The 22,583-nt window shown below is 43.1% G+C and overlaps 1 protein-coding gene across 2 annotated transcripts; it reads left to right on the top strand.

The window, feature by feature from the left end:
• Window positions 1-443: 443 nt before the first annotated feature.
• PRDX4 (peroxiredoxin 4) lies at window positions 444-19,414 on the top strand. Of its 2 annotated transcripts, XM_066249707.1 has the most exons (8): window positions 522-895; window positions 4,807-4,924; window positions 9,094-9,210; window positions 12,044-12,166; window positions 15,036-15,166; window positions 16,199-16,233; window positions 19,027-19,073; window positions 19,303-19,414. In XM_066249707.1, the coding sequence occupies exons 1-8, from the start codon at window positions 655-657 to the stop codon at window positions 19,304-19,306; spliced, it is 816 nt and encodes a 271-aa protein (XP_066105804.1). In that variant the 5' UTR covers window positions 522-654; the 3' UTR covers window positions 19,307-19,414. The 2 variants fall into 2 exon arrangements, with proteins under 2 accessions (XP_066105805.1, XP_066105804.1); XM_066249708.1 differs by lacking the exon at window positions 19,027-19,073 and having other exon boundaries at window positions 444-895.
• Window positions 19,415-22,583: the final 3,169 nt, after the last annotated feature.

Raw genomic sequence — 22,583 nt, 5'->3', positions numbered from 1 at the left:
TTCTGGGAACTTTTCAAGTCCTGATTTTTAAAAAATGACACCTTGAGACAGGCTTAAGTCACCTAAGTGCCTGTTTGCCCTTGCCTGTTGGAGTATAAAAGGTTAGAGCTTTCTTCTCCAAGTTTCTCAAGACTTAAAAGGAGTGCAGCTGGGGGGGGGGGGGGGAGATTCATGGTACTGTTCACACAGATCACGAAAAAAACTATTATAAGTATTAAATGCAGGGGGTTCAAAGGCAGATAGGCTAGTTTCAGTTTGGTAAGTGGGATGGTGTCTGGGGTTCAGACTTTGTGAAAGAGGTGACTGTGGAAACAGTGCAGAGGACAGGAGCGCGTGAGGCCACTCGCTGGCCATGACAGCAAGCGGCTTTCGCAGCTGGGCTGAGCGCCCGGCTCTGCCCGCCCCTAGGCGCAGGCGCAAAAGCCGGCAGGGGGCGAGCAGGCCACGTGGCGGGCCTTGGTGGGAGGGGTGGTCCGCGGAGCGAGGAACCGAGGAGCAGGGGCGGGGGAGTGGGAAGGCGGAGCAGGTCTCGCGAGGCCGCGCCCGGGCTCGCGGGGGTACCCGGCGCGCGGTTGTAGCTGCCAGGCGGCGGGAGAAGTAGCGCGCGCGGCCAGGGACGTGTGTCTGCGCTCTGCGCTCTGCGCTCGCGTGGTCATGGAGGCGCCGCGGCCGCTGTCAGCCGCGACGACGCCAGCCCCCAGCCGGAGCCTCAGGCTGCTGCTGCCCCTGCTGCTGTTCGTGCTGCCAGCCCGGGCTCTGCGGGGCTCCGAGGCAGAGGAGAGGCCCCGAACCCGTGAAGAGGAGTGCCACTTCTACGCGGGGGGACAAGTGTACCCTGGGGACGCGTCCCGAGTTTCGGTCGCCGACCACTCCCTGCACCTCAGCAAAGCCAAGAGTAGGTGGTGCCCGCCAAGGGGGCTTGACGGGTGGCAGAGGGAGGCGGGAAACGGGGAGGGCCGGGAGCCACGCGTGCCCTGCCTCCGGCGGCTGCCCCGCAGCCCGGCTTGGGCGGCGCCCCTGCGCTGCCTCCCGTCCCGGGGCGGGCCTGGCTCTTTTCGGGGCGGTGGGGGAGCGGTTCCAGCTGTGCGGAAGGAATGGTTTCCACTAAACAGATTTTGGAAGTAGTGGTTACCCCAAAAGCCGCAGAAAAGTGTAAGAAGGTGGCCCTGGTCCCGGATTTGCAGGCATCAGAGGATGTTGTGCAAAGTGAAACACTTCCTCAAACATCGCTAAGTGGCTGCAGCACATTGTGTCTGTTTCCAAATACTATTTCAGGGAAGAATACGTTAGGTTGAAGAATGAATCATAGAAAGTTTGATTAGACAGAAAAGTGGCTTAACAAAGTGTTCAGGAAAGCAAACATTTCATCTTTTTTTTCCTTTTATTTCCCATCTTATAAACAAGGCTATTAAAAGCCCTTCCCCCAAATCTATATAATTAATGAGTTTTCTTTGTGTCTCTTAGAAATAAAGAACTTATTACAGGCTGTACTTTGGAGGCTCTTTGTAGGGAAAAGAAGAAAAAGGAGGTTGGAAGTAATGTATTCTGGTTGATGATAAACCTCATGGCAAATTTGTGTCCTGCCAATTTGGCTTTTGGTTATTTGCATTTCTGTCCAGTGTACACAGGTAATGGCTACTTTCAGGAAGGACACGTCAGACTGAGATACTGAGAAAGTTGTGGCATGCTGCATCTAGATCTTCAGGTTAGCCAGAAAGAAGTGGCTAGGGATTAAAGAATAAAGACTGTCCCTTGCTTGCTTTTAATTAACCTTTTCTTACAGACCACTTGGCATTCTAAAGATATGTATTTGGCTTTTGTGGTTCAGTTACAGAATGTTCTGTGCCCATATTCAGTGAAAAAAGTAACCATCACAATTATGAATCCTCAGTGTTAAGTGGAATGCTGTTATGTCTTAGAATGGAGTGGGAGTAATAAATGAAAACAAAATGTTTGCCTTCTTAAACATTTGCAGTTCTTTCCTACCCAATTTAATGACTTTTGGGTTTTGTTTCTTAAAAAGCCAGTCTTGCACTTTTAAAATCTCAGTATTTCAAAGTGCCATTAGTTTTACTTGCCTGGGAAGATATTTTGAAATATGTTAGCCAGTTGAGTGTTTACTGGCTTTATATATATTTCCCATAAGAAACAAATCCCATTTAAGCCTGCTCGTAAAAGCAAAAAATGTAGTCATAGATTTATTTCCCTTTACCAGAAAGCTCTTTCAAATTTTAGGTATTTGCTTCATCTCCGTCACATGTCGGCTTAGGCTTACCTAGAATTAAAGATAGCAGGGCTTTTATTCATAAAATTGAATATTATAGAATCATTAAGATCATACCTTCAGCCTGACCAGGCAGTGGCGCAGTGGATAGAGCGTCGGACTGGGATGCTGCCGACCCTGAGGTCGCCAGCTTGAGTGCAGGCTCATCTGGTTTGAGCAAAAGCTCACCAACTTGGACCCAAGGTCACTGGCTCGAGCAAGGGGTTACTCGGTCTGCTAAAGGCCCGCGGTCAAGGCACATATGAGAAAGCAATCAATGAACAACTAAGATGTCGCAATGCGCAAGGAAAAACTAATGATTGATGCTTCTTATCTCTCGGTTCCTGTCTGTCCCTGTCTATCCCTCTCTCTGACTCTCTCTGTCTCTGTTAAAGAAAAAAAATCATACCTTCAAATAATTTTTTAATTCATTTTATTGATTTTAGAAAGACAGAAACATCGATCTGTTTCTCTATGTGCCCTGACCAGGGATCCGACCTGGCACCCTTTGGGTATCAGGACGATGCTCTAACTGACCAAGCTATGTAGCCAGGGCCAAATAATTTTTGTATTGTTTTTTCCAAATAATTTTTATTAACATAAAAACTATTTATGATTTACTGTTGCCTTTTTTAAATGGTGTAATAATGATCCAAAATTGTGTTTTAAAAAAAAAGACTGGAAGGAAAGACATCAAAATGTTAACGGTAGTTAAATTAATGGAGTTATGGGAAAGGGAGCTTTAATTATTCTTTACCGTTGCCAGAATCTTTGTTGTATGATTTATATTCAAGATTTTAATAGATGAAAGGGGTTGCTTTGGGAATTTCATTTATAGATCTTAGCCAAGTAACTGCATTCTTTTTTGTTTTATTAATTGATGACAGTTTTTTCTTTGAACTGACACTGCAATTGTTAAATCAAGGACCCAAAATTTTCAAAGTCAGAATTTTGAGAACAAAATTTATTTCTCAGATTTGGTTTTCCCAATATGCTAAAATCATTAAGGATTGTCATTGTGACAGATCCTTATAGTTCTAACCACACATGTATTTAGTGTAGCCCATTAATTTAGCCGCTTGAGTAGCATTTTCAGTAATGTATATAAAGCATACTATGTAATTCTCCCTCCTGGCCTTTACCTAATCAGATCAGGATATTTATATGAAGTAGGCTGCTGACTCAAGATAAGTAGTCACATGTTCTATGTTAACTTCACAGAGAAATTTACCTTAAGTGTGTGTGTCTCTTTTCAGAGTGACCATAAATGCTGGCTGTTATACAAAATATAATAAATGCTGGCCATTATAAGCCATACTTTCTAGGAACCCTAGTGAAACTTGGAAGCAAGTATTGACTTCAATATAGGTAATGGTTCTGAAAGTGTAAGTGCCATTTGAATGTAATAAAAGATCAAGTTATATTATTATCAAAGCGTGTCGGCTAGAATTGCAGCCTGCCCTTACAAAATCGCAACGCTAGCTACTATTTCCATCAGGTCACTGGAAACCTGTAAGGGGCTCTCTTCTTTCAAAATCCTCTGGAAAATAATCCCACCGGCTGGGATTTTGCACTTATGGAGTGTTTGCAAATTACCTACCTGAGTGCTGCAGCAGGTCCTCCAGGAGGATGTGAAAAACCACACAGATGTTCAAATTAGTACATCTGAAAGACTGCCCTGAGGGAAAGGAGTATCTAATAATAATTATTTGAAATGTAGGAAGTTGTTCAACTTGGAAGGGCTACAGTGAAGTATCCAATAGGGTCTAGTGCAGAGATGGAATGGGGGGGGGGGCTATGAGCATGAATAGAAAAAAAGTATTGTCACTAACCTCCAGCTGAAATTGAGCATTCCTTCCCACTATAAATGTCAGCAACAGACCACATTAGCTTCAGCAGTACTTGCTTGTACCTATTGCCAATAGGCCAACAGATATTTTCCTATCACAGTGTGTGGTTGTTGGTTGTTGCAGGTATACTGAAACCCCCTTTACAGTCTTCACTATTTTGGGGAGTTATGAGATCACTGGTAGATCCTGCATTTTTAAAGTGTCAATAAAAGGGTACATGTTCCCTGACCAGATGGCTCAGTTGGCTGAAGCTTCATCTTGAAGCAAAGAGGTTGCCGATTCGATCCCGGTCAGGGCACATACAGGAGGAGATCGATGTTCCCATATCTCTCTCTCTCTCTCTCTCTCTCTCTCTCTCTCTCTCTCTTTCTCTCTCTCTCTCCCTGCCTGTCTAATCAATAAAATAAAAACTAACAAAGGGCACATGTATTATTACTACATCACCAATATGGTTTTTGTATTTTGATTATTGGATTTCCTTTATTTAATTATATTTCCAATATAATTGCTTATTTTGTAATTATATGTTTTATACATTCAATAACACTATTCTGGGAAGTCTGTAAGCTTCACCAGACTGCTAAAGATTTCCAAAGGTCTAGAAGCCTTGGTTTTTAGTACTTTCCTAAAGCTGTCCTGTCATCCCACCAACATTATCAGTGTTACGAAACAGCCTGTATTTTTCTTTCTTAGTTTCCAAGCCAGCGCCTTACTGGGAAGGAACAGCCGTGATAAATGGAGAGTTTAAGGAGCTCAAGTTAACTGATTACCGTGGAAAATACCTGGTGTTTTTCTTCTACCCACTTGATTTGTAAGTAATACATGTACATAGCAGCTAGTAAAACCTTAGTTCTTATTGATAGCTAGAAATATGTTATTTAGCTCCTGGTTCTCCAGAGGCAAACTGAGATGAAGAATTTTTCCAAGAAGGTAATGTCTACCACGTATTTCAGATTCATAACGCACTGACCCCAATACTTTACACTTAGAACTACATGACTGTGTTATAACAACCATTAGAGAAAGAATACAATTACATTCAGTAAGCTATACCTACTAAGGCGAGAAAATGGGCTGACAATATTTTAGCATTTAAGAGCAAGCCTTCCACCACAAATCTATTTAATGTCTCCCTGTCAGATAGAAAATTAACAAGCCCTTCTCTCTGGTGATGCCATTTAACTATGGTTTTACTATTTTTATTCTTTGCTGCATCTGTTGCCTCCCTGTGATTTGAACATGTGCCTGAAAATACTGCATATGCTTAATGAATAACAACTACTGATGTAAATTACGGTTATTGTGGAAGTTTTTGCTCTTCAATTCTGTGACAGTGGGCACTCTTGTAGATAGTCAAAAAGGTGACTCAGGCCCTGGCCGGTTGGCTCAGTGGTAGAGCATCGGCCTGGCGTGCAGAAGTCCCGGGTTTGATTCCCGGCCAGGGCACACAGGAGAGGCGTCCATCTGCTTCTCCACCCTTCCCCCTCTCCTTCCTCTCTGTTTCTCTCTTACCCTCCCGCAGCCGAGGCTCCATTGGAGCAAAGATGGCCCGGGCGCTGGGGATGGCTCCTTGGCCTCTGCCCCAGGCGCTAAAGTGGCTCTGGTCACGGCAGAGTGACGCCCGGGGGGGGGGGCAGAGCACCGCCCCCTGGTGGGCAGAGCGTCGCCCCCTGGTGGGTAGAGCGTCGCCCCTGGTGGGCGTGCTGGGTGGATCCCGGTCAGGCGCATGCGGGAGTCTGTCTGACTGTCTCTCCCCGTTTCTAGCTTCAGAAAAGTACAAAAAAAAAAAAAAAAAAAAGGTGACTCAAAGGCTCTTACAACTTTAGTCACATCGAGGATTTAATTTTATTTGGAGTGTTTTTCAAATTCCATGAAAGCAAAAAGCGAGCTACCCCAACTTTTATCTTTTTTCTATTTGAATATTTGTTTTGGTTACAAAAGTAAGAAGATTCGCCTGACCAGGCGGTGGCACAGTGGATAGAGCATTGGACTGGGATGTGGAAGGACCCAGGTTTGAGACCCCGAGCTCGCGCAGACTCATCTGGCTTGAGCAAAAGCTCACTAGCTTGGACCTAGGGTCACTGGCTCCAGCAAGGGGTTACTCGGTCTGCTGAAGGCCCGCAGTCAAGGCACATATGAGAAAGCAATCAATGAACAACTAAGAAGTCGCAACACGCAACGAAAAACTAATGATTGATGCTTCTCATCTCTCCGTTCCTCTCTGTCTGTCCCTGTCTATCCCTCTCTCTGACTCTCTCTCTGTCTCTGAAAAAAAAAAAAGTAAGAAGATTCTTCTATCGTTGTCACTGTATATTAAAGTTCTTTTTCTGTTAGGACTAATCTAGAACTATGTAAATAAGATGGAAACTTGCAGGTGGGACATACTTAAACTCATTTCTGTGAGTTGTCTCTAGGCCAGGAGTTGGCAAACTTTTTCTACACAGGGCCAGATAGTAAGTAAATATTTCAATCTTAAGCCTGTGATCTTTATTCCAACTACTGCACTGTGCGATCATAACACAAAAACTGCCTTACACAATCCATAAATGAATGCACGTTCCATTTACAAAAAAAGATGGGCTAGATTTGGCCTGTGGCTTAAAGTTTGCTGACCCCTAGTCTATCCAAATATATAGGAAGAAATCTCATAAAAATCAGTACATTGAGACTAAAAGAAGTCACGAATCTACATAATATATAATCTTTTAAATTAGCTTGACTACTGAGCATCAGCCTGGCGTGCAGAAGTCCCAGGTTTGATTCCCGGCAGGGCACACAGGAGAAGTACCCATCTGTTCCTCCACCCCTCCCCTTCTCCTTCCTCTCTGTCTCTCTGTTCCCCTCCCGCAGCCGAGGCTCCATTGGAGCAAGATGGCCCGGGCGCTGGGGATGGCTCCTTGGCCTCTACCCCAGGCGCTAGAGTGGCTCTGGTCGCAACAGAGTGACGCCCAGGAGGGGCAGAGCATCGCCCCCTGGTGGGCAGAGCGTTGCCCCTGGTGGGCGTGCCGGGTGGATCCCGGTTGGGCGCATGCGGGAGTCTGTCTGACTATCTCTCCCCGTTTCCAGCTTCAGAAAAATACAAAAAAAAAATTAGCTTGACTACTGAAAATGTATAATATACTTTCATTTCCAGTAGAAAACAGAAGTTGAAAATTTAGTATATTAAAATTATAGGTCTTCTAAATTCATGTTATAAAACCAAAAAGTTAAAACATATAAAATATATATGACACTAAACCTGCATTTTGAGATTAGTCTAACGTAGCAGACATATGCTTTGTTTCTCCCGTGTTATTTCAAACTCTGTAATGAATAAGGCATATCTAATTATGCATGGTGTTAGCAATGGCCTTCTGTGACAAGGAGCTAACGTGGCATCTTTCTATTATTTCTGTGTAACCCTGGACTGGGCCTGGTTAAAGGAGGAGGAATTCTCAGGCATTTACCAACTCTACAGGGATGAAAGTCACAAATATAACCGTTCAATTTTCTGCCAGAAGACCTCCTTCTCTGTCTTCACTAAGAAACTGGGCAGTGTGTCTCTAGATTGCATTTCTGTGTGTGTGTGTGTGTGTGTGTGTGCGCGTGTGCATGTGTGTGTGTGTGCGTGTGTGTGTGTCAGAGACAGAGAGAGAGACAAAGAGAGGGACATATTGGGACAGACAGGCAGGAAGGGAGAGAGATGAGAAGCATCAATTCTTCGTTGCAGCTCCTTAGTTGTTCACTGATTGCTTTCTCATATGTGCCTTGATGGGGGGGGGGTCTACGGCAGACAGAGTGACCCCTTTGACCCCTTGCTCAAAGCAATGACCTTGAGATTCAAGCCAGAGATCTTGGGGCTCAAGTCAGCAACCATGGGGTCATGTCTATTATCCTACGCTCAAGCTGGTGACCCCGCGCTCAAGCCAGCAAACTCGGGCTTTTGAACCTGGGTCCCCCACGTCCCAGTCTGACGCTCTATCCACTGCGCCGCCACCTGGTCAGGCTCTTGATAGCATTTCTTGGGATATCAGGAAGGAAGGCGGGGGCTGGCCATCCCTACCTTTTGGAAAACACTAAAACTTCGTCTTATAGCCCAGGTTCCAGGGATGTAATCTAGATTAGAACTTTCTGCTTGTGCAAGACAGTCCTCCACTTGAACGACAGAAACATTTGAAAAGCCTATGTTGGGATGTGGTAGCACTTGTCCCTAAATCTACATCTTCAAACCTTCTTGACCATAACACACAATAGAAAAGAAAATTTTCACTGCTGCCCAATACACTGACACATACATACAGGGTCACTTCCATCCGTACGCACCAGTACAGCCACGATCGACTGAAGCACTGAGAACCTTCCACACCACGTGGTAAATAGCCACGTTGCCCCCCCACACACCTAGACCCTCTCCGAAACCTGCAACGCTAAAGCCCGCTGTGAGTTAAGGTGGTTAAATAGTTTTAGTATCTCTCCTGAACACGCAAATACATATGCACTTGTGTATATGTTTCATAACTTACCGTCACTCTGCATCATATAATCTCATATTTTCTATTTCACTGTTTTAAAATGCCGGTTGGAACTCAGTAAATTGGCTTAAGCAATTCCTACCGCAGTTTGAAGAATACTAAGGATTTTCTAAATAAAATTTTAAAAGAAAAAATACTAAGGTAATAGTTTCTAATCATTCCCTTCTGACTATAGGATCTTATCAAGAAAGGGGGGGATGGGAGGGCATTTTCTCATCTCCAGAATAGAGCGAGATGCATCTAGCTCATAAGGCTGGTACAGGAATGTAAAAAATGACGAAAGGATGTAAGGTTTGTAGAGGTTCATTGAAAGCTGTAGAGCATTTTAGACTATTCAATCTTGAGAAGGTTCGCATATAAATTGTTCTTGGTGTGCATTTTCATATACTAAATATGTCTGTACAGACTTATTTGAAAGTTCAGGTATATGCGTATTTGGGGAATACTGAGTATATTTTTTTCCTTTCAGCACTTTCGTGTGTCCAACTGAAATTATTGCCTTTGGCGACAGAATTGAGGAGTTCAGATCCATAAACACCGAAGTGGTAGCATGCTCTGTGGACTCACAGTTTACCCATCTGGCCTGGTAGGTATCTCACACTTACATTTGTGGGGCAGAGAATGGATTCACTTTTAAATTACAGGTAGACAACTTGAACAGGATAGGAATATAGTTATTTATCAGACAGTTCAGGAGATTTGTCTGAGAACTGCTGGTTCAATAAAGTTACATAAAAATGCCTAAGGATTTTATAGGACATTTCAAATTTGGAGAAGAGTTCAATGCAAAAAATGTACTATCCACAGCAAAGAACTACTGAATCATAAGATGACTTTATTATGACAAATTTTGGGTAACCTTAATCTGAGGGGAAAAGAAATCTTTAAAATACCATTTCTCGGTTACACACTTGTCTAGTATTAAACCAAACTCAAAATAGCCTTTATAATTACTTTTCAAGAAGCAATGACTTTTAAAGTAATTTTAGAAATAATTTTTAATTAATTACACACCTAATTAATTGCAAAGAATTGCACGTTAAAATGACAAGGGGTGCCCTTTTTTCCCTGTCTGATTGACCAAAATTTCAAATACTAAAAAATTCCACGCACTAATGACGATGGAGGGAGAAACAGTGCACATACACACAGTTGGGTCAGCCTTTCTGGGAGATGTTAGGCAACACATTCCAGAATTTGAAGTGTGCGTGTTGGTGGCAGTTTTTAATCATGTCGACAATTCTGTGCACAAAATTTTATGCACGATAGAGACTGTTCAGAATTATATTGGGGTGTTTTTTTTTCTTTTTTTTTTTTTTTCTTTCCATTTTCCTGAAGCTGGAAACAGGGAGAGAGAGTCAGACAGACTCCCGCATGCGCCCGACCGGGATCCACCCGGCACGCCCACCAGGGGCCACGCTCTGCCCACCAGGGGGCGATGCTCTGCCCATCCTGGGCGTTGCCATATTGCGACCAGAGCCATTCTAGCGCCTGAGGCAGAGGCCACAGAGCCATCCCCAGCGCCCGGGCCATCTTTGCTCCAATGGAGCCTTGGCTGCGGGAGGGGAAGAGAGAGACAGAGAGGAAAGCACGGCGGAGGGGTGGAGAAGCAAATGGGCGCTTCTCCTGTGTGCCCTGGCCGGGAATCGAACCCGGTCCTCCGCACGCTAGGCCGACGCTCTACCGCTGAGCCAACCGGCCAGGGCCCAGAATTATATTGGTTTTAAAACTTAACATTAAAGTAACAAATTCAAAACAAGTTTTCCTCCATTGACAATTACAGGTATGAATATATGTATATGTACAGAAAACTAAATGTTTAATTGGTTCAGGAGCTACAATTTAAACTCATTCGACATTCCCTTAAGTAATAATTAAGTCTCTTAAGTATTTTAAAATGCAGTTTTATATTTTATTTGATTTCCTTGAAGTATCTCAGTTTTCAGACACACCCTCTCAAGAACTTAAGTAATTCTTGCAAAGCTAATAAATAAACATGGTATGTCTTAAGTCCTTTAAAATGTTTCTTTACTTTTTATACACTGAGGAAAATTTCAGCTTACACATTTTAAATTGGAATCACAAAGTAAACATGTTATTCTAATATGCCAAATTCTCTTAAACGGTATAAATAACAACATACAAATATGTACTTGTTTTTCAATATAAAAATAGTAAAACTATGGGTTTAACTTGCTTTATCACTTCTCTAGTGATTCTAAACTTCCATAGGATTAAAACACAAATCCACTAAAGGACAAAGTTTATGTCATCCCCAATACTTTGGGATTGCTTTCCCAGGGAAATTTGGGGGATACATTCTCAGCTGAATAGGTTTCATATCAACCAGATTTCTACTGATGTCAGAACTCAGGCTGCAGACATGTGGAGCAGTATTTGTTTTCTAGCTGCTACGTCAGTGCCTTCCACTTGGGGTACCAGCCCACGTCCCTTGGTTTCAACTTAACTACTTAGATCTGAAGACTGGCATGTCTGAGATTATAGCTAATTTCCTGTGCTGCTGCAAGTGGACTTTGCATTTCTTTGTCTCAGAATATTAAAATATCCAATTATATTCTGCATGTTTCTCAAGGAATTGTCTTATGATCACAATTCTAAGGTTATACTTATGTCAATGCATATCCATTATCCATACAGTCTACTTCTAGGAATTAATCAGAAAAGTGTACAATGTTAAGAATACAAGGATGTTTCCAGCAGTTTTTATAAAAGAAAAAAAAAGGAAACAGCTTCAATGTCTGTTAGTAGAGATTAGTAAAATAGAGTATGTCTATACATTTAAAATGTGATGCATTTCTCCATATTTTGTGTTTACAGGATATGAATATATTGTTGAATGGAGGGAAGGGCAAAGAAATAGGATGTATATTAGCCTGAGTTATAATTGTTTGTTTGTTTTAGCAAGAGGGGGGGGGAGGGATAAGAAGCAGCATCTCATAGTTGCGTCACTTTAGTTGTTCAATGATTGCTTCTCCTACATGCCTTGACCGGGGGGCTCCAGCTGAGCCAGAGGCCCCTTGGTCAAGCCAGCAACCTTGAGCTTCAAGTGAGTGACCTTTGGGCTCCAAGCCCAACAACCTTAGGGCTCAAGCCAGCACCTGGGATCATTTCAGCGATCCCATACTCAAACCGGTGACCCTGTGCTCAAGCTGGTAAGTCTGTGCTCAGACCAGATGAGCCCGCACTCAAGCTGGCGAGCTCGGGGTTTCGAACCTGGGACCTCAGTGTCCCAGGGTGATGACTCATCCACTGTGCCACCTCCAGTCAGGCTAGCCCTTTTATTTTTTTTAGGGAAAGAATGGGTGTATTGCTTGTTCATGTGTGTGCACATGCGGAGAAAGAGTGCTGTTTGGATATATACTATTTAACCTGAGAGGTAAATGTTCTATTTGTTACAGGATTAATACCCCTCGAAGACAAGGAGGACTTGGGCCAATAAAGATTCCACTTCTTTCTGATTTGACCCATCAGATCTCAAAGGACTACGGTGTTTATCTAGAAGACTCAGGCCATACTCTTAGGTACTTCTCAGTGGCTTGACGTTATGACCAATCCAGATATATTTGTAACCCTCCTTGAAATGTAGTTAGAAGATACTAGGTTTCACCAAGAAATAGCACTTGTTCTATTTGCAAAAATGTTGTAGACGCTCTTTAAAGTAATCAGTGAGTGCCCTACTAAACTAGGTGATTGTCATAGACTGTTAGAGCTGGAAGAGTACGTGGACCAACCCTGGCATTTTACCTATAAGCAGATTCATAGAATTCTATGACCTTAGCCAGAGATACATAACTAGGTAATGGCAGAGTGCAGACTTGAACCCGGCTCCCAAACTCCTTCTCCATTTTTCCTCTTCTCCACACTGACCCCAGTAATGGTTTCCTAAATACAAGTATCATAGAATTTAGCGAACCTGTGTCTTTGGAGTAGGAAAAACTAAGGAAATACTCAACAGTTCTCACTGGTTTACTTGTGCTGATAAATGCTAATAGAATTCTTGGGGGGGGGGGGGGATTTTAGCTTAAAGCAACTCTAATTTTTTTTAAAGCAACTCTAATTTTGTAATATGTTGTTTATTTATTTTAAATGCTAATCGTTTCTTTTTTTAATAGTTTATGTGAAAGTGTATTTTATAATCCTGTTTTTAATAACAGCTTTATTGAGATATATCACACACCATATGACTCACCCATTATAAAGCATACAATTGAGTAGTTTGTTCTTAGTAGATTCAGAGAGATTTGCAGCCATCATGACAATGGATTTTAGAACATTTTCATTATTACAAAAACAGGCCTCATACCCATTAGCAATTCCTCCCGCTTTCCCCCAGCTTTCTGGCTCCCATGCCTGCCTGCCTTTATTTCATCCTTTCTTAGTGACACACATCTTCATAGCTTCCTAGTAAAAGGTCACTGGAAGCTAAGTGGTTTGAGACCTTACATGTCAGGACATGTTTCTATTCTACTCTCATGTTAGTGATTTGGCAAGGTATGGAATTATAGATTGAAAGCATTTTCCTGCAGACATTTAAAAGCAGTGCCCTGCTGCCTTTAGCTTCTGGGGTTGTTATTGAGATGTCTGTTGCCATTTTATAATTTCTTTCTTTTGTTTTTTAAACAGGTTGTTTCTTTTTTTTTTTAATGTTCTGTTTCATTTTTAAATTTTATTGATTTTTAGAGAGAGAGGAAGAGAAAAAGAAACGCTGGTGTCTTATCCCATTCACTTATGCAGTCATTGGTTGATTTCCTGTATGTGCCCTGACCGAGATTGAACCCACAACCCTGATGTATCAGGAGGATGCTCTCCCCGGCTGAGCTACCCAGCCAGGGTTCATTTCTGATTTTTTATATGAATAACCTGTCTCGTCTCCGTGGAAGAGACATATGTGTATATTACACCAAGTATGGCAACTGTCTTAGTCACAAAGTTTACCAAGGAAGCAGTTCACAAAATTAAAACAGAAAACAAGCTAGAATTTGCTGCCAAAGAAATGGCACATTTATTTTATTTTTGTGTGATGTGTGTTCATATGATGTATGTTACAGAGGCAAGCTCAGAATTCTAGATCAGGTTCACTTCAGAATGGACTTGATCAGCATTGACAACAATTTTCAACTGTAAGAGCAGCTACATGGAACATCACCCATATGAAGAACTATTAAGCAAATTGACCTGGTCCAAGGAGAGTGAGCCCTAGTTATTTCAGACATCAGGTTTCTCGTTCAAAAGACGTACTGTAGGGCCTTGGCTGGATGGCTCAGTGGCTCAAGCGCTGACCTAGCACACCAGAGGTGTGGGTTCCACCCTGGTCGGGGCACATAGGCAAAACGATCGTGAGTGTACAGCTAAAGGGAAGTAAGTGAAACAGCGAGCTGATGCTTCTCTCTTCCTCTCTCTCTCATCCCCACCTCAAACCAGTAGAAAAAAAGTTTACATGTATTGTTGGATAAGCAGGCATATTTTTAGTAATGTTTAATGTGATCATGAAGCAAGATTTCATAAAATAGATATATAATTCCATATATTTCTATTAAAAATCTCATCATTTATGATACTTGTACACAAGCAATTAGCCCCAGTACCTGAGATCTTTTTCTAATCCATATTATTAGGTTGAAATCCATATTGAGACTTAAATACATAGACAATCATGTCCTTTGAAAATTGTTGTCTCTAGTCTGTTTTAACTCTTGCATTTCCACCCTTTCTCAGTGACAGATCTTTTTGGTCAAAGTACTTCATTATTCCCCAGGCCAGAGAAGTGAGTCACACATTTAGAGGTTTAGAGGGAAAGGTAACTTCACTTACATCAGTAACCTTGTCTTTTTCTACCATTGAAAAAGGAACTAAAAAGATATTCTAAACAGCCAGTGATGAGAAAGATGTATCACCCCTTCACTGAGAGGAAGACTCTGCTATGTAATTTAATCATTTCCGTTACAGTGCCATCAAATCCCAAACCTTATACTCGTGGAGATTCCATTTCATAGACAGATGAAAACTGCGAAGTGACTGGGGGGTGGGAGGTGGAGGCAGGTACAGGAGGGTGAACGGTGATGGAAGAGACTGGCCTTGGGGTGGAGGACACACAATGCAGTGTACAGAGACGTGTTATAGCATGGTACCCCTATAATTGATTAACCATTGTCACCCCGATAAATTCAATGAAAAATGTAAAGCTACCATTTAACAATTATAATCACAAATGATGTAACAGATAAGTGTGGGTATGGATGTGCGTGCATGTAGCAGTCAAGCAGGTGGGCAGTATGCGGTTGGTTCTAGACTACAATCCTGCTCTGCGGACGGTGCAGGGATTCACAGTAACAAATACCCGCCTCACCTGAGATGCAATGGCCTCGCTTCTCCCACTCTTGTGTTTTACAGAGGCCTCTTCATCATCGATGACAAAGGGACCCTAAGACAGATCACCCTGAATGACCTTCCTGTGGGCAGATCAGTGGATGAGACACTGCGTTTGGTTCAGGCATTCCAGTACACAGACACACACGGCGAAGGTACTCTGCCTTCCGGGCGGGGCCTTTGAGCTTAGTCTGAGAAGAGGCAGTATCATCCGGTCAGAGCCCTTCGATTTGACTTTAGTTTGAGAAGAGGTAGCATCATAATTAGTTTGGTTTCTTATCCTGTAAGTAATTTGGATGGTTCCAAAGTCATCTGATTGTTTTCAGATTATTAGCTGATCTTTTTAGTAAATCAAATTCTTTTTTAAAGTACTTTTAACAAAATATCATGAATATATTCTACTTACTGAATTCACATAGTCCTTTTGTATAAACTCAAAGAAGTTTCTGCTGCTGCAATTTTTCAAATGATGTTTATAAACTTAAACTGGGCCAATCTGGCACTGTTTAGTAATGTAGGTTTTATTGGTATGCTCACCTTATTTTAGACTTTTTTCCTCCAGGTAATTCAGTAATAGGGTTGTTCAGTATTATACTAGTAATATATTAGGAGTTCAACCTTTCACTCCAAGATCAATGGGAAAGGTCAGATTTTCCTAAAATAGAACATACATATTTCTTTCCAATGTCTAACTCAGTAGCTGGGTCAAGGGGCATTCTAAATCAAAGGGAAACCCTACTTTTTGAATGATTTTAAAGTCTCTTTTGACAAACAGCAAACCAGGGGATCAGTACAAAGTACTGCAGGAAGCAGCAGATAAGCTGTAAGTTGAGGTAAATTGGGGGGACTTGTGCCATGCGCAGACCTTTCGGTTCACGGATTCCAAAGCTCTGCAGCTTTCCTAGAGGAGCACTCCGCTCCGGTTTCTCCCGTTGTAACGTAACTAAACGTAATTGGCAGGCACAAAGCAAGAGCGCGCCTGCCAGCTAGCCCGGTGGCTGAAATTCCTAGTGTGAGCAGGCGAGCTCCCAGCTCACAGGAGTGAGCTGTCCAGCGGCCCAGAAACGGTCTCCTTACTCTCGGCTCCATTTTTATTTTCATTCAGAAAAAGGAAAGCCAGGCGTTGCTGAAGAGAACTGAACTCTGCTTTTGAACTAACTGTCTTGTCCAATTTTTGTTCCTTTCAGTCTGCCCTGCTGGATGGAAACCTGGAAGTGAAACAGTAAGTCCCGCTGAGTTTTCTGTTAAGGGGATGTCGGTCCAAACCCAAATGCCAGCCTTAGGAAGACCTGTCCTGGCGCTGTGCTGACGCCTGCGCAGTGTGTGAGGGGAGCAGCGTGAGGGGAACATGGTGAGAGGGGCGGTGCTCGGAGCAGCGCAGGACAGGCGACCTCTGACCCGTAGTGTAGAGAGATAATTGAACCGGGAGAAAGCAGAAGGGGCAACCCCATGCTGTGAATTTTAAAGCCAAACATCCAGCTAAATAGACCATTAAAAAGAACAACAACAAAAGGGAACAATGGAGACTTGGTAAAAGAAATTCAAAGGTCTAAGAGATCATTTCTGGGGTTTTTTTCCTATATTGTAGAAAAAGAAAATAGTCACAAACATAGCCTTTTTATATACAGTTAAAAGCTCTTGAGAAAAATCTAGCTTAACTAACATTGAAGCTAATGACTCTCGAGCCCTTATCACGGAAGGAATGGAACGAGCACGCTCTTTCACGGGGAGACTAATTTATAGACAACCCCGAAGGAGTCTGGCCAAAATACCATTCAGAAACTTGCTTGAACTATTTTTTAATGAACATGTTATCTTCTAAAAAGCAAGAATTTTACATAAACTGGAGTTAGGGAAAACACTAGAGCAGGAGTCCCCAAACTTTTTACACAGGAGGCCAGTTCACTGTCCCTCAGACCGTTGGAGGGTCGCCACATACAGTGCTCCTCTCACTGACCACCAGTGAAAGAGGTGCCCCTTCCGGAAGTGCGGTGGGGGGCTAGATAAATGGCCTCAGGGGGCCGCATGCAGCCCGCGGGGCCGTAGTTTGGGGACGCCTGCACTAGAGCATTAGAGGAAGAAACTGTCATCTTAGGATAAAAGAAAAATATAGACTAATATGTTCTTCCTTAGCAAACCAAAAAATAGAAAAGCCAGTACCATTAGCCACAGCCAATGAATGAGAAGTAGAAATTCCCTCCGAAACCACAGTCATATTAGGTAAAGTGACATTTCACTAATTTTAAACCAGTTTCTGATGGGTGTGCCTAACACCTTTGCCCTTTTGGGTCAAAGTTCATGTTATAATATAACTTGATTCACCTCTACATAGATCTGATGGGTGTCAGATGGATTTAAAGTTGAGCATTAAAGGGACTTTAAGTGCCTTGGCCAGCGGCCCAGTGGATAGTGTGTCATCCTGGAGTGCCAGGGTCACCAACTCGAGCCCAGGGTTGATCCCCAGGGCATCGGCTGGACCCAAGGTTGCCCATTTTAGCTCTGGTCGATGTGAGAAGCAGTCAGTGGCGCAGTTAGGTGAGACAAGTTGATGCTCCTCTCTCTCTCTCTCTTAAAAAAAGGGGTGGGGGGACTTGGAGCACTACATACTTGAAATGATCAGTCAGTCATAGGTTAATTTGCAGTTACTGATTGTGAGGCTTACAGACAGAAGTGTGAATCAGAAGCCGCAGGCCCGGCCTGAGAGCCTTACAGAGCCTTTGTGGACGAGGCCTTCTGGCTGGGGCCTGCCCGGAGCTGCGGGGCCCAGCGCCTGATGCATCACACCCCATTGGTCTCCATCTCCGTCTCAGTGGTCTCTGCGCTGAGAGCAGGGACCACGTGTGAACGTTCAAGAAATAGAGGGGGGGGCGTAGGGCCAGAAAAGGCTTTGTGGCGGGTCTCTGAACACAGCTGAATGTTTTGTCTCCATATCCCTCAGTCCATCCGTCCGTGCCCCCCCCCATGTACTGCCCAGGTCTGATCTGTCTCTTGGACCTCAGTTTCTCTCCTCTCCAGTCACGTCATTCTCCAGACCAGAGCCCCTTAGCGGCTGCCCAGCACGCACAGGACAAAGTCCAGCTCCTCGGGGCACCACCTTGAAGCCTTTGCATTCTGTGTCCCCGGGCCTCTCCCGGGTCCTCCTCCCTGTGACTGGCCTGACGCACAGGCGCAGTGCTCCCAGCGGACCATGACACCTTTCCCCCAAACAAGCCCTGCTCTTTCACACCTGTTCTCTAGAGCCTGGACACCTGTCCCCTCTAAATTCTACTCTTTCAAGACCAACTGAAATGCCACCTCCGCTCTGAGACAGTCCCGAACGCCACCTCAGCCTCTGAGTCACCCAGCCCGTGTTGTACATACTCGTATTGTGCAGTGCATCACAACAGTCGTGTATACACGTCTCCCACGTGCTTGTGTGTGCCGGGGGGGTGGGTGGGGTGTGGCAGTGGTCCTGTGTTCCCCACTGCCCAGCACACTGGTGGTGAAGGAACTGGTTGTTCCATAAGTACCTGAAAATTGACTTTAAATGCAGAGAGATTATAAATGGCAAAGACAGAATACTCCTTTTAGTGACGCCTGAGAAACCAGGTAATGTTGATGTCATACTGAAGAACAAGTACAAAGAAAACGCATATAGAACTATCATTAGCTGATTACAAGAGATTTTCTATATAGAAATAAATGTACTTTATAACTATCAAGTAACAGTTAATGTGAGGACGATTTATATGGAAAGTTTTGCAAGTCTAACAGGTTTCTAGGGCCGTGATCTGCGAGGCAGCATTCCCTTTGTTCAGTTACTTGTTCATTCCCTAGTTACTGAAGGTGACAGCCCGTGTTGGACTTGCGTGTATTTTCAACTTTGCAGTAGAGATGAAGAGGTTGCATTCTGGGCCTCCAAAATCTCCATTTCAACACGCTGCTGTCATGGCACACCCACACTTCATCAGCAGGTGGTTTGAGAAATACATTAACATCTGTAGCCATGGTCTCTCAATGTGTTTGGTTTAATTAGATCAGACCGGAAGACGCCATGAAAGCCTGGTGGCCAAGAGAAGAGCTGTAAGTCCGTCTGGGGCGCCTGAGTACAGCTGTTAATTTGTTAGCAAAGCATTTGCCTTTTGGGATAGCTGAGATTGGTAGGTAGGACAAACCCAGTCTTTCTATAGACATGGTATCATTTGGTACACTCACAGTCTCATCTTTAGTTGAGAGATGGGCAACTACTATCAGACTACTAAGGATGTACTTTGGCTTTGAAAGTGGTTAATTTGTTTTTTTCTTTTAACAGATAATCCCAGATCCAGCTGGAAAACTGAAGTATTTCGACAAACTGAACTGAAAAATACTTCTCAGGTCATGACGCTTGAACGTTGTCAATAAAGGACATCATGTGATTACCACATTGTGTCCAGTGGTGATTTCTTGGAGAATATAAAAAATCCATGTCAGGGTCCAAAGATATTTGAAGTTAGACACTGACGCCCAAAGCCAGGCAGTTGTTCTTCTCTTTCCAAACTAAGATACGTCCGATGGAATCAAACAGGCAGCAACGCTGACTACCATGTATGTGGTCCAGTGCGGCCGGCCTTCTGTTAGGCCGGTGACGGGCACTAGCTCCTCTAGTCCTCACAGTTAGTCTCAGTTCTTGACTTCACAGACAAGGAAACAAGCTCGCATAACTGCTTACTCAAAGCCACACAGCTAATTAGCAGAGGGAGACTCAGACTTCAAACTGCAGACAAGCTCATTCTAATTTCTGGGCTCTTAGCACTCCAGGGATTGCCTAGTCCCCAGAATCTCATGCAAAAAATCAGTCCTGACTAAGAAGTACAAGTTGGTTGTTACAATTGCTTCTAGGCCTTTTGGCTAAGATCAAGTGCAAATTGCTTGATACAGAATAGTCATTAGGCATGTAAAGTACAACAAATATAGTCAATAATATTCTAATAACTGCATGGGGTCTGATGGGGTTGAGATTTATAGGAGTGATCCCTTAGTTATGTAATGTCTAATCATTGGGGTACACAATGGAAACTAATATATTGTATACCAACTGAAATTGAAAAAAGTGACTTTAAAAATGGAAAATGATGGAAAAAATAGACATTAAAACAAAAAGAAGCCTGACCAGGCGGTGGCGCAGTGGATAGAGCATCGGATTGGGATTCGGAGGACCCAGGTTCGAGACCCCGAGGTTGCCAGCTTGAGCACGGGCTCATCTGGTTTGAGCAAAAGCTCACCAGCTTGGACCCAAGGACGCTGGCTCAAGCAAGGGGTTTCTCAGTCTGCTGAAGGCCCGCGGTCAAGGCACATATGAGAAAGCAATCAATGAACAACTTAAGTGTCGCAACGAAAAACTAGTAATTGATGCTTCTCTCTCTCCATTCCTGTTTGTCCCTATCCCTCTCTCTGACTCTCTGTCACTATAAAAAATAAAATTAAAAAAATATGTGTTTAAAAAAAAAATCAGTCCCCCACTCCCATCATTGCTTCTCTGTGGGCACATCTAATCCTGCATCCTAAACTTTCCATCTGTCAGTAGACTTCCAAGTTGTATATTTTTTCTCAAATATATTAATCACTATTTTACTATTTAGTGATGTTGGGTCCTCTAACCTGCTATCATGAATGCATCATTGTATTGCATTGCATTGCCCGTGAACTTTCTGACAATGCAATGTCACTGAAATCTCTCTCACTGGCCTTATTAACATATGAATGGGATGAAATGTACATCTCGGGTAAACGGATACATAAAAGTAAAGGTCTCTGTCAGGAGAGACAGATATGTATGCTCGTGTGTGTAAACGTACAAACACTTATAGAGATTCATTACAATTTTTCCCAAGCTTTTAAAAGGAAGGAAAATGTTTAGCATAGTATTTAATCTTAGGTAGCAAAGCAACTTTCACCAACTCTATTATTAACAACACAATTCTGGCATAATGTTGTACACTTATGTAAAAATCCTAAAAATGTAGTTTTAAAGGTCCACTTTCTTTAACTCAAAAAGTTCAAAAGCCAAGCCAAACACCCAAATCCACCTAAATCATGCATATGTTCATGCAGACCAGTTATCACCGACACGTGTGCAGGGTGCTTTGCTAGGCAATGCAGATAAAAAGGTGGCACGGTCTCCCAGATGAGAGCAATCCGGTGTAATCAAGGCCAAAAACACTCACCTGTGGTGGCTCCTGGTAGAGCAGGAGCAACTGCGGTGCAAGGAAAACGGATGGGGGGAGTGCAAACCATCCCTGTTCCTCCACTGAAGGCTGTGCCCCTCTGAGTGCGCCATCCTTACGTAAAAAGACTGTACTTGCAACCCAACTTCAAGAGCATATTGAGAGCTGACTGGCTAAGCTTAGCAGTCCAGGGTGTGGCCATGGTGAACGGAAGGTCAGAAATGAATATGCAGGTGTGCTTTCATTAACTTCACACTCATTTGTACAGCCTACAGCCCAGCTGGGACATCAGAAACAGGATTTGTAGCCCGGCCTGTGATGGTGCAGTGGATAGTGTCGACCTGGAACGCTGCGGCCACCAGGTAGAAACCCTGGGCTTGCCCGGTCAAGGCACATACAAGAAGCAACCGCTATGATTTGATGCTTCCAGCGTCCCCCCTTCTCTTCCCTCTCTCTAAAATCAATAAATAAAATAAAGAAACAGGATTTGCAAGTTTTCTACCAAAGGCAGTACCCTGCATTGTAACCCAAAGGCCACGAGATGGCGCCTGGAGCACAAATCCCTCAGCCACCTGCTAAGGACTGAGCCCCCTTTCAGGATAAACTAAAAGCAACAACTAACTCATGAATGTTTTTGTCTTTTTCTTTTTAATGAATCTCATTTTTAAAAATTACTAAAAAGTTCAGACCCAAAAAAAAAAAAAAAAAGGCTTCTGTCGTGAGTGCCACACATAGGGCAGTAAAAAATAAAAATAAAACAAAGACCAATTCAAAACCAAGTACAAGTGAAGTAGGCATCTTAATTCGTACTGAGTGTACTCCCACCAATAGCCCTAACCCAGTTAGAAGTACATATTACATTGTGACCTAGCACACAGGTGAATGTGTATGTGCAACATGCATGTGCATAAGAAGTTTCACACACTTCCCATTGCCATGCATCATGATGCATTCTGATCTTTTGTTTGTAATGCTGATCACAACTCACTAAATTTCATAATCCATTAATAGGTCATGACCCATAGTTCAAAATATACCACACACACACACACACACATGGATATGTATACACACAAATACATAAGATTAAATAAAATCAGGATACAATAAATGCCTACTATAACAACACCTTGTCATCTGTAATTGTCATTTTACTTCCATCGTGGTTTTGTTCATTTGTGTTAGCCATGTTATTCCCCTCATTAAAGCACAATTTTTGTGATGCAAAAATCACAATATCCCTACCCTTTCTTCGGTTACTCTAATCCAGGGGTCGGAAACCTATGGCTTGCGAGCCAGATGTGGCTCTTTTGATGTCTGCATCTGGTTCGAAGACAAATCTTTAATAAAAATAATGTTAAAAATATAAAACATTCTCATGTATTAA

Source organism: Saccopteryx bilineata, chromosome X (genome assembly GCF_036850765.1).
Source record: "Saccopteryx bilineata isolate mSacBil1 chromosome X, mSacBil1_pri_phased_curated, whole genome shotgun sequence".
Taxonomy (NCBI): Eukaryota; Metazoa; Chordata; class Mammalia; order Chiroptera; family Emballonuridae; genus Saccopteryx; species Saccopteryx bilineata.
Note: the sequence above shows the minus strand (reverse complement) of the source record. Positions and strands in the feature narration are given on the sequence as shown.